The 11,721-nt window shown below is 40.4% G+C and overlaps 1 protein-coding gene across 2 annotated transcripts in view; it reads left to right on the top strand.

Annotated features, from left to right (window-relative positions):
- The first annotated feature begins 360 nt into the window (after positions 1 to 360).
- The window catches only part of GDPD1 (glycerophosphodiester phosphodiesterase domain containing 1), a 50,608-nt gene continuing 39,247 nt past the window's right edge, over positions 361 to 11,721 (top strand). Inside the window, exons 1-2 of one of the 2 annotated variants that reach the window (XM_045985150.1) lie at positions 361 to 902; positions 10,858 to 10,900. In XM_045985150.1, the coding sequence (XP_045841106.1) occupies positions 503 to 902; positions 10,858 to 10,900 (443 nt within the window). In that variant the 5' untranslated portion in view covers positions 361 to 502. The remainder of the gene's footprint in view (positions 903 to 10,857; positions 10,901 to 11,721) is intronic. The other variant, XM_045985149.1, reaches the window with a different exon arrangement.

The raw sequence follows: 11,721 nt of genomic DNA, 5'->3' as shown, positions 1-11,721 counted from the left end.
AGTTTCCCATCTAAGACCTCTAGACTTGTCAACGTTTTCTTAATGTAAGTAGACTTGCAAGTCAACAAATATTTCTTGACTTCCTATCCGAGGCTGGGGTTGGGGTGGGGTGGGGTGGGGTGGTGGATTACATTTTCACAGTGAAACGAGGGAGGAGTCTGCCCCTCGAATATTTGATTGATAAGCAAACTAGTACGTCTTATGTATAATAGGGGAAATTCTTAGCTAGACAAACGGATGGGTTCATTATTTGTTTTAGCAAGCCTTAACTCCTCCATTGGTAACAGTTCTTTGCACTTCCTAGAGTAGGGGTTAAGATGTGCCCTGGAATCTTTTTTTGATGCGGATTTTCTAATTATGTCAGGCCTTCCTGAATTCAGGCTATCTTTGAAAAGCCCTTTCTGCCTGAGGGATGGCGAAGGCACTGGCAGGATTCCAAGCTTTCGCCTCCTTTGGAGCTTTTCTAAAGCGTTGCGGGTTCTACCACAGAGCTGAGTGACAAATGCTCACTATCCGACCTCTGCAGGTTCCTACCCAGCAGCCAGAGCGCGCCTGCGCACCGCAGCCCCTTTGTTGCTCAGACGCCTGGGGTCTGGCTGCGCCTGCGTGGACGGCTGGCGCCGACAAGTGCGCTGCACCGCGGGCACCGGCTGGGGGCGAGCAGATCTCGAGCAGCTGCCTCCGCCGCCGCAGCCGTTGCGACCGCCGCAGCGGAGTTCAGAGGGCCCGGGGGTGGGAGACTTCCCACAAGGAGGCTGAGATGTCGTCCACCGCGGCTTTTTACCTTCTCTCCACCCTGGGAGGGTACTTGGTGACCTCATTCTTGTTGCTCAAATACCCGACCTTGCTGCACCCGAGAAAGAAGCAGCGATTCCTCAGTAAACACATCTCTCACCGCGGAGGTGAGAGGGGGTCCCCAGATCGATGGCGGAGGTGGGGGAGGCTTTTCCCCCCACTAGAGCTGAGGGTCCTTCAGAGCTCTGCAAAAGGCTGGCGGGTGGAAATGCGTGAGAGTTTGAGGAAGAATGGGTGTGCGAAAGAGGACTCCCTGGAGGTGAAGGCGATGTGAAGGGGAGCTCTCCTGAAGGAAGATAAGGGATCTTGAGACAGAGCCATGGTGGGGCTCTGTCGAGTGCAGCGGTGTCAGGTGTTCTCTGAAGGAGGACGGACGAGGGTGAGAATTAAGAGTGGACCGAGCGTTTCTCAGCAGATGGAAGGATGATCGCAAGGTCCCTTTCTAGCAGCGAGGCTGAAGACAGTGGGGGGAGCGCGTAGCAGAACCCGGGTACTCCGCGGGGGAACCGGAACCGACTGCTCTGAGCGGAGCCAGTGGCTGAGCTTGTAGGGAGATCCGGGGCGACGAGCTTCGAGGGTTGAGGAACTGCGTGAACCTGGACCGTGCTGTATCTTGGTTGTCTGCAGTCCCTGGGGACTGGATCCTACCCCCCCCCCCCGCTCCCCATCCCCGTCCCCCTCTCTGAATACTGATAATTAAGAAGAGAGGGAAACCTAGTCACTGACCTGGGGACACGTCCCAAGGTCACAGAGCTTGGACTGGACTGGGACAGAAATTGGAGCGTCCTGGTTCCCAAGGCAGCAAACCTTTCACCTGCCCCCCCTTTATTTAAAATTTATTTATTTATTTATTTATTTTAAGCCCTACGCTGCACCTCAGGAATAACACCTGGGTTTTCTAAAGACAAAAAGACGATGTAATTTATGACAGGACTGTATCGCTTAACGAAAACAAAGAAGTTGTTTCTTGGAAAAGTATCTTGCTAAAAGGAACCTAGATAGTTCACCCTGTAATTTCCCAAACAGCAGGCCAAATTTTTGCCTCTTCATTATCTCAGAATGAGTCTTTATTTCATTTCAAGCATGATGTATAAAATGCTGTGAAATTGGATGAAGTCAATCAATTCTAACTGTTCTTTACAGATGAACGTTTAACTAGGTTAAAACTGCTTGGAATTCACAGTCTAATACTTGAAATGGCAAATTCTAGGAGTTTACAGTCTAAAACTTAATTTAGTACCGTAACACCTTTTCTAACAAGAATTGGCCATGAATACAGTTTTAAATATGACAGAAATACATTAGTATTCTTCTGTAAAATCTAAACAGTTCTATGTTAAACATAGTTCTAAAGAGTGACTTCAATAGTTGTGCTCGTCTCCTTACTTATGAAAAGCATCAAAGGACTTAAGGGCTCACCAGCTAAATGCCATGTAAATGCTTATTTGGTTTAATTAAATATAGTCACTTTTTTTTTAAAGTTTATTTACTTAAGTAATTGAGACACCCAACATGGGGCCTGAACTCATCACCCTGAGATCAAGAGTTGCACACTCTTCTGACTGAGCCAGCTAGGTGCCCTCTGTTTACTGATTAAAAAAAAAGAAGAAAGAAAAATGTACTTGCTAAAAACCCAAACCAAAACTAAGATCCTCTAAAAAGCTATCAAAACTCATTGTGGGTGACCTAAATTTTATTTTTAGAAGAAATAAGTGTTAATTTTTGAATTTTTGTGACGCTCTGCAGGTGAGAAAAACAGTACTCTGTTGAGGTTAAAAAATCTGTGCTAGATCAACGTAGCCAGTATCAAAACCAGGATAAGCTGGATCTCCTATTCTCACTTACTGTCAGAAATACTTTAAAAATATTTCCCCCTAGATATAAAGTCATTTTCAATTGTTTCAGTTTCACCCCTTATATAAAAATTTCCATTCATTATTTGCAAACATGGGATCAGTATTTGTGTATTCAAAGATATATACCTGAAACTGTCATAAGAATCTCATTAAGTATCTGCAGACTTGAATCTATTTACTTGTATTGATGGTCCTAATGCACTGTAGTTAGTTCCTATGTTGTTAGTGCTTAATATGCTTTTGTTGAGTACGTGCACCAAATAATATAATTAAATCCAGAATGATAGGGAGATATTTATTAAAAAATACTTTGTAAATCAAGATACTAAGTTCTTGGGGCGCCTGGGTGGCTCAGTGGGTTAAAGCCTCTGCCTTCAGCTCAGGTCATGATATCGGGGTCCTGTGATCGAGCCCCGCATCGGGTTCTCTGCTCAGCAGGGAGCCTGCTTCCCCCTTTCTCTCTCTGCCTGCCTGTCTGCCCACTTGTGATCTCTGTCTGTCAAATAAATAAATAAAATCTTTAAGAAAAAAAATGAAAGAAATGAAGAAGGAACTTACTCTGTTGCTTGATTTACTGAAAAATTTCGTTTTGAGATCGGATCATATCTCAAACATTAGGATATGTTTTATTTGAACTAAGCTTTCTTATCCAATATCAGAAAATTCTTAATTTTGAAAGTTTCTTTGTGTGCATGTGGCTAATGCTTGGTCATATTTGTCACTGGTTTTCTAAACATCACACACACATTGATTGTGTAGACAAAGATGTTAATAATGGTGGTTAGAGCATATCTATAAAACAACTCTACAGTGTTTATTGGTATATAAAGCATTTGGGAGACAAAAAGAAAACTAAACAGACATTTCTTTCCTTCACAGCATCTAAATCTAATTAAAGATCCAAAAGAGAATGTTTCCTTTACTTTTCCTGTCCTATCAGAAATTAACTGATCACAGAGCATATGGGTGGCAGAGTTGATTATGTGTCTGACTCTTGGTTTTGGGTCAGGTCGTGATCTCAGGATCATGAGACTGAGCCCCTTTTCAGGCTCTGCACTCAGCACAGAGTCTGCTTGAAATTCTTTCTCCCTCTGCCCCTCCCCGGCTCTCTCTGAAGGAAGAAACTGATTACAAAGTAATTATGAAACACTATATAAGAGAGAAAAAGTTAATATAGAATGAAAACTTGGGAAGTATATAGTGAAGCTGTAAATAAAGAGAAATGGGACTTTTCAGAGAAGATTTTTCTCAAAGAAGTGAAAAATGTGAACTGGAAGAGGGAGGCAGTATGATGTAAGCAGAGGAATTATAAACATATTAAGACAGCATGTAAAATCTGTGACACTCATTCTCTTTCCCATTTCATAATTTAATAACTAATTAAAAATTAAATGTTTGTTTATATGTCAGATGGTGATTTGCAAAACCAGGCATTGTTTAAACTGATTATTGAAGGAAAAGGAAAATTAGTGGCAAGTGTGCTTCTATAAATGATATAACTAGTAACAAAAGGAATTCAAATAATTTCATGAGACAAGAGCTACCACCAAATAATTCCTTGGAGAGGAATGGCATACTCTTTAATTAGTCCCTTGGTTACTCTCCAGGCTTTCACCATATGAATCTAACAGGTAATTTGTAGGTGTTATTATTGTGGAATTTATCTCCAAGCTTTATAAACAAGTAGGATATGGGAATAAGGACCAATATGAATCATGTATATAGTTTATACTTGAATTGTAGTTCCCCTCGTTGGCTATGTGACTACCCAACTTTTTTCTGGTTGTGTGGGTTTTAATGAAATAATATATAAGGTGCTAAGTACAGTGTATAGCTTTTGTTTAATACTGGGTATTAATTTCATAAACTTACAAAATCAAAGATCTTAATGTTTTCATGCTTAAGCTGTTAGGTTTAAATGAATAACAAAATTAATATGGAAAGCAGACATAAAAGACAAACATGCAGACTCTGCATGTAAATATTAGTAAAAATTATATTATCTGTGGGAAAATTTATTTCAGAGTACTGAACCTCTATCCTATTTTTTCTAACTTGTTTTTCCCAAACCAAAACATCATTTCAATTCAGATATATGCAAAAGTATTAAGACTCCATAAACTTATCACCCAGATACAAATAATAACTATCATGTACTCACAGTTTTTTTTTAAAAAGGCAGTTTCAGGATGCCTGGGTGGATCAGTTGTTAAGTGTGTGCCTTCGGCTGAGGTCATGATCCCAGGGTCCTGGGATCGAGTCCCACACTGGGCTCCTTGCTCATCAAGGAGCCTGCTTCTCCCTCTGTCTGCTGCTCCCCCTGCTTGTACTCACTCACTCTCTCTCTCTCTAACAAATAAATAATAAAATATTTTAAAAAATTTAAAAAGGCAGTTTCACTTAAGGATATATTTGATGTATTAATAAAAATTATTTTATTAAATTTCAGCCCTATATATGTAACTTCTAAAAAAAATTTTTATTTATTTATTTGACAGAGAGAGATACAGAGAGAAAGGGAACACAAGCAAGGGGAGTGGGAGAGGGAGAAGCAGGCTTCCTGCAGAGCAGGAAGCCCAATGTGGGGCTCCATCCCAGGAACCTGGGATCATGACCTGAGCCGAAGGCAGACACTTAACTGACGGAGCCACCAGATACCCCACACAAAACTTCTCATATTTTGAGTGACAAAATTGGAAGTACATACAGAATACTTTTGTCACGTATCAAGTATGATGGTGATTGTTTTGAGGAAAAGCACTTATGCAATCATTTGAATTGTGAGCTGAATGAGCCCTTATTTTCTTCCCACAGAACACCATTTTTACTTTAAAAAACTGAAACCAGTTATTCAGACTTGAGTATTCAGCAGATGTGGTCCTGAAAATTATAAAATAAGTCTGCCATTAGAAGAAAAATAAGCTATATTTTAAGGCAGTGCCAATGATTACATTTGAGGTTTCAAGCAAAAATTAGAAATTTGGAAAACTTGTATACTCCACTGTGAGCTTGATAGCTTTCTTACGGATTTTCCTGATGAGATGAGGAATTAACAAATGTGACTTTAAAAAATATTGTATAATGAAATGTCAATATTTAGAAAATCAGCATGATTCGGTGAATTAGTATTTTCCAAAGACCAATGCATGATATAAAACCATGCATGGGTGAAAGATTTATTCAAAGTTCAAGATGGACTTATGGGTGCCAATTCTTTTTTTTTTTTTTTAAGATTTTTTATTTATTTATTTGACAGACAGAGATCACAAGTAGACAGAGAGGCAGACAGAGAGAGAAGGGGAAACAGGCTCCCCGCTAAGCAGAGAGCCTGATGTGGGGCTCGATCCCAGGACCCCTGGATCATGACCTGAGTCAAAGGCAGCGGCTTAACCGACTGAGCCACCCAGGCGCCCCAGCGGGTGTCAATTCTTGATCTCAGCTCGGGTTTTGATCTCAGGGTTGTGAGTTTAAGCCCTGCGGGGCTTGGAGCCTACTTAAAAAAACAAAGTTCAAAATGAAGCAGTAGATTTTCATATAATAGAGCATGAAAAAATCATTCATATGGTTCAGATTTCACATTGCAAGTAACTTTTGAGAAACTACCACTTTTGGGTGCCTGGGTGGCTCAGTGGGTTAGGCCGCCCTGGGTGGCTCAGTGGGTCAGGCCGCTGCCTTCTGCCAGGGTCATGATCTCAGGGTCCTGGGATCGAGGCCCGAATGGGGCTCTCTGCTCAGTGGGGAGCCTTCTTCCCACTCTCTCTTTGCCTGCCTCTTTGCCTACTTGTGATCTCTGCCTGTCAAATAAATAAATAAAATCTTCAAAAAACAAAAAACAAAAAGAAACTACCACTTGTTAAATTTTGGTGCAGTATCAAAAAAGAGTCTTTTCCAACTGGCTATCTGTGTGAAGCAGATATGAGAATGCAGCTGCCTTCTATAAAGCATTAAAGAGATTTGCAAAAATGTAAAATAATGCCACTCTTCATTAAATATGGAAGATAGTTAATTTTCATAAAATGTTAACAAAAAAAGTAGCACTCTTTGTCTTTTTTGGTCATATTATAGAGTGTTTTGTTCTTGAATATTGATTACTTGAATATAACATATTTCCATAATTTTTGACTAAAACAAATACCAACTAGATTTTTTTTTTTTTTTTTAAGAGAGAGAGAGAGAAAGAGAGGAGGGGCAGAGTGAGGGAGAGAGAATCCTAAGAAGACTCCACGCCAGTGCAGAGCCCAACATGGAGCTTGATCTCAACCACCCTGAGCTTGATCTCATGATTTCATGACCTGAGCTGAAATCAAGAGTCAGAGGCTTAACTGACTGAGTGACCCAAGTACCCCAACACCAACTAGATTTTTAGAAGTCACTTAACCGGACACTTCGGTGGCTCAGTTAGTTAAACATCACATTTGGCTCAGGTTGTGATCCCGGGATCCTGGGATCAAGCCCCAAGCTGGGCTCCCCACTCTGCAGGGAGCCTGCTTCTCCCTCTCTTTCTGCCTGTTGCCTTCCCCCACCCCCGCCCCGTTTGCACTCTCTCTCTCTCTGTCAAGTAAATAAATAAAGTTAAGAAAATCTTTAAGAAGAAGTGGAGCACTTGGGTGGCTGAGTGGATTAAGCCTCTGCCTTCAGTTCAGGTCATACTCTCAGGGTCCTGGGATCCAGCCCTACATCGAGCCCCGCTTCGGGCTCTCTGCTCAGCAGGGAGCCTGCTTCCCCCTCTCTCTCTGCCTGCCTCTCTGCCTACTTGTGATTTCTCTCTGTCAAATAAATAAAATCTTAAAAAAAAAAAAAAGAAACAGAAAACCTCATTTAACCTTGAAAGAGCACTTACTTTTTTTTTAAAGAGCACTAATTTTTACAAAAGCTATAATCTTCAGATTTACTTCATCTGTTTTCTATTGTGCATCAACTGTAGTGACTAAAGTAAACTTAAAATCAAAGTAGCTTTTTTTACATGGGTATTCCTTTCTCTCTACTGAACTATGGAACTCTAGAACATTGAGCTAATATATTCATTTCTTCATACTTTGTGTTTCTATTGATTATTAATTAGGTTGCCATAGAAGCACAATCTAACAATATAAGAGAAGAAAATTTTAGGGCACCCGGGTGGCTCAGTGGGTTAAAGCCTCTGCCTTCAGCTCAGGTCATGATCCCAAGATTCTGGGATCAAGTCCCACAAAGGCCTCTCTGCTCAGCAGGGAGCCTGCTTCCTCCTCTCTCTCTGCCTGCCTCTCTGCCTACTTGTGATCTCTGTCTGTCAAATAAATAAAATCTTTAAAAAAAAAAAAAAGAAAATTTTAATACTCTCACAAATATATCCAGGTGGTATTGTATGTGAAACATTTTAATGCTAATACTTTAACAGTACCATAAACTTGAAGTGTTTCTTTTTGCTAAAAAGAAATTGGCTGTTTTTCTTAAGTATTTGGAAAAGTATTTCCCAAGTGTTTTTCCTGTACATTCCATTAATTATTTAATAATACTGAAATCTTTTAGTTTTAAAATATTTTAAATCTTATGGCTAGCGTGTTATGTTAATTGATTCTACCTAGTGTATATATAATATTCGATAATTAGATACTTTGTATCTGTGTCCTTTTTGTCATTGCAATATTTGTCACTCATCAGTCAGTGGACATCCACCAAGTACCAGTTACTATAACAGTGGTAATAGCAATAATAATAGCAGTAATCCTTTACTTTCACTGAATATTAACTATTTCATTAACTTTAATGCTATTAATTACAAAATGCACCTTTTCTTTTCTTTTTGAGGTAGGAGGGGGGTAGAGGGAGAGAGAGAGAGAAAGAATCTTTTTTTTTTTTAGATTTTTTAAAAATGTATTTATTTGACAAACAGAGATCCCAAGTAGGCAGAGAGACAGGCAGAGAGGAGGGGGAAACAGGCTCTCCACTGAGCAGAGAGCCGGATGCAGGGCTTGATTCCAGGACCCTGAGATCATGACCTGAGCTGAAGGCAGAGGCTTAACCCACTGAGCCATCCAGGTGCCTCAAGAGAGAGAAAGAATCTTTTTTTTTTTTAATATTTTATTTATTTATTTGACAGAGATCACAAGTAGGCAGAGAGGCAGGCAGAGAGAGAGGGAGAAACGGACTCCCCACTGAGCAGAGAGCCCAATGCGGGGCTCGATCCCAGGACCCTGAGATCATGACCTGAGCCGAAGGCAGAGGCTTAAACCACTGAGCCACCCAGGCGCCCCGAGAGAGAAAGAATCTTAAGAAGACCCCAACCCCAGCGCAGAGCCCATGGCTCTGCGCAGAGACATGGCTCAGTCTTGGACTCATGAGCAAGAGCTGGACACTTAACTGACTGAGCCACCCAGGCACCCCTAAAATGCACACATTTAACATACTGCTAAGAGAGAGAAAATCTTGCCAAGTAAACTACTGCACACCCATCTGGGGCACCTGGGTGGCTCAGCTGTTAAGCGTCTGCCTTTGGCTCAGGTCATAATCCCAGGGTCCTGGGATTGAGCCCCGCATCTGGGTCCCTGCTCAGTGGGAGGTCTGCTTCTCCCTCTCCTAATATCCCTGCTTGTGTTCCCTCTCTCACTGTGTCTATCTCTGTCAAATAAATAAATAAAAATCTTAAAAAAAAAAAAAGACCCTCTTTTTTTTTTTTTTTAAAGATTTTATTTATTTATTTGACAGAGAGAGAGATCACAAGTAGGCAGAGAGGCAGGCAGAGAGAGAGGAGGAAGCGGACTCCCCGCGGAGCAGAGAGCCCGATGCGGGGCTCGATCCCAGGACCCTGAGATCATGACCTGAGCCGAAGGCAGCGGCTTAATCCACTGAGCCACCCAGGCGCCCAAAAAAGACCCTCTTTTTTTTTTTTTTTAAAGATTTTATTTACTTATTTGACAGAGAGAGATCACAAGTAGGCAGAGAGGCAGGCAGAGAGAGAGAGGGAAGCAGGCTCCCTGCTGAGCAGAGAGCCCGATGCGGGACTCGATCCCAGGACCCTGAGATCATGACCTGAGCCGAAGGCAGCGGCTTAACCCACTGAGCCACCCAGGCGCCCCTTAATTCTAATTTTTTAAAGGTAATCTCTACCCCCAGTGTGGGGCTCAAACACACAACCCTGAGATCAAGAATCTTAACACTCCACTAAGATAGCTAGTCATCCCTCATTCTTACAGATAAGTAAGCTCAGCCGTAGGGAGGTTTTGTAACTTTCCCAAGGTCATGCAAATATCAAGTAGATTTGTGAGCAAAGATACTAACTCCACCTTCACTGCACTACATTGTCTTCAGCCAAGGCAATTAAAACAGGAACTTATTTTCAGTAATTCATAGGAAAAGGAGGAGTCAGTTTAATAATTTATCCTATAATGTGATAAATTCTTTTTTTTTTAAGATTTTATTTATTTATTTGACAGAGAGAGATCACAAGTAGGCAGAGAGGCAGGCAGAGAGAGAGAGGGAAGCAGGCTCCCTGCTGAGCAGAGAGCCGGATGCCGGGCTTGATCCTAGGACCCTGAGATCATGACCTGAGCCGAAGGCAGAGGCTTTAACCCACTGAGCCACCCAGGCGCCCCTATAATGTGATGAATTCTTACTAGAGAGATGCATAAGAGAGTTTGGGGATGCAGAGGAGACAGATTAACTGTTTCTGAGGAGGTGTATATATATATATATATATATATATATATATATATATATATACCAGGTCCTCTTCTGTCTTTCCTATGACGAGCAGATATTGTAGCTTAAAAAACATGTTTAGGTTCTAACCTTTCTGTGTTGCTGTGGCTTTGTTTTAATCTTTGATTCTTCCTGGTGCAGCCAAAAAGAATTCAAAATACCATTACATTCTTTTAAAAACTTGTAATGTCTACACAGTCTGTAAACATCGAGATTCACTAGATGTAGCTTATTAAAATTAATTTCTGGAAAAATTTAAAAGTTCAAATTAGGGGAGCCTGGGTGGTTCAGTTGGTTAAGCATCTGCCTTCATTTAGATCATGGTCCCAGGGTCCTGGGATTGGGCCCTGAGCCCTGCTCAGAGGGGAGTCTGCTTCTTCCTCTCCCTCTGCCTTCCCTTTCTCCCTCCTACTCCTGTGCATGTGTGTGCTCTCTCAAATAAATTATTAAAACCTTTTAAAAATTAAAAAAAAAAATTTTTAAGTTGAAATTAGCTAGTAAATGAAATTTAAATTTAATGTTTTCACAGGTGCTGGAGAAAATTTGGAGAATACAATGGCAGCCTTTCAGCAGTAAGTATATAAAAAAGTATTCTTTTTAAATGTGTTCTTTTATAGTTTATCTTTTATAGTTTATCTTTGAAGTGATGATGAGTCACAAAGTGAAGACAGTATACATGTCACATATATAGAAACATAGTTGTTTCTATCTTATTAAAATCATTTTTTTTTTTTTTTTAAGTTTAGCTAGTCTGAAGTGTTACAAAGAGTGTTTGGCTTTTGCATAACTGAAAAACTAGATCAGAGTTGTGGGTAATCAAAAGATACTATAGTTCTAACACTGAAAGAAGGCATTTGTAACAAGGAACACACTGTGTGTAATGCTAATTAGTTTTGGAGAGAAAAGAAGAAAATGAAACAACTGTTAACACTGGTTGCTGTTTATGAATAGGATTATGTGTCTGCCCTGTAATTCTTCTACAGACCTGAAGCTGTGATCTGGTCTTGTTTGAAGCCTTATGAGTGTTGGTCTTATTTTTTTGAAAAAGGTAAATTAGATTTTCCCCAATGTTTCAGGTCTCTTTTAGAGCACCACACAGAGAAGGAGCAGGAGAGACAGGAATGAAAGCTGATTGATACCTTGTTCTCTGTCTCAGAGTAAATGATCATCATTGGTCTGTAGTAACGGTGAAAACGTTTTCATTTCCCTGAAAAATAAGGCAGAGGATATAAAAAGTTAAACTCCATGGAAGACATTACCTTTCCATATTTAGTAAGAGACGTATTTTCTTATATATTTTTATGCATACATTGGGACGGAGAAATTGGACTTTGGCTTTTTAAAAAAAATTACTATCTTTTTTTTTGTTTAAAGATTTTATTTATTTATTTGA

Source organism: Meles meles, chromosome 18 (assembly GCF_922984935.1).
Source record: "Meles meles chromosome 18, mMelMel3.1 paternal haplotype, whole genome shotgun sequence".
In the NCBI taxonomy this organism is placed as follows: Eukaryota; Metazoa; Chordata; class Mammalia; order Carnivora; family Mustelidae; genus Meles; species Meles meles.
This window is presented reverse-complemented; position numbering and strand designations above follow the sequence as displayed.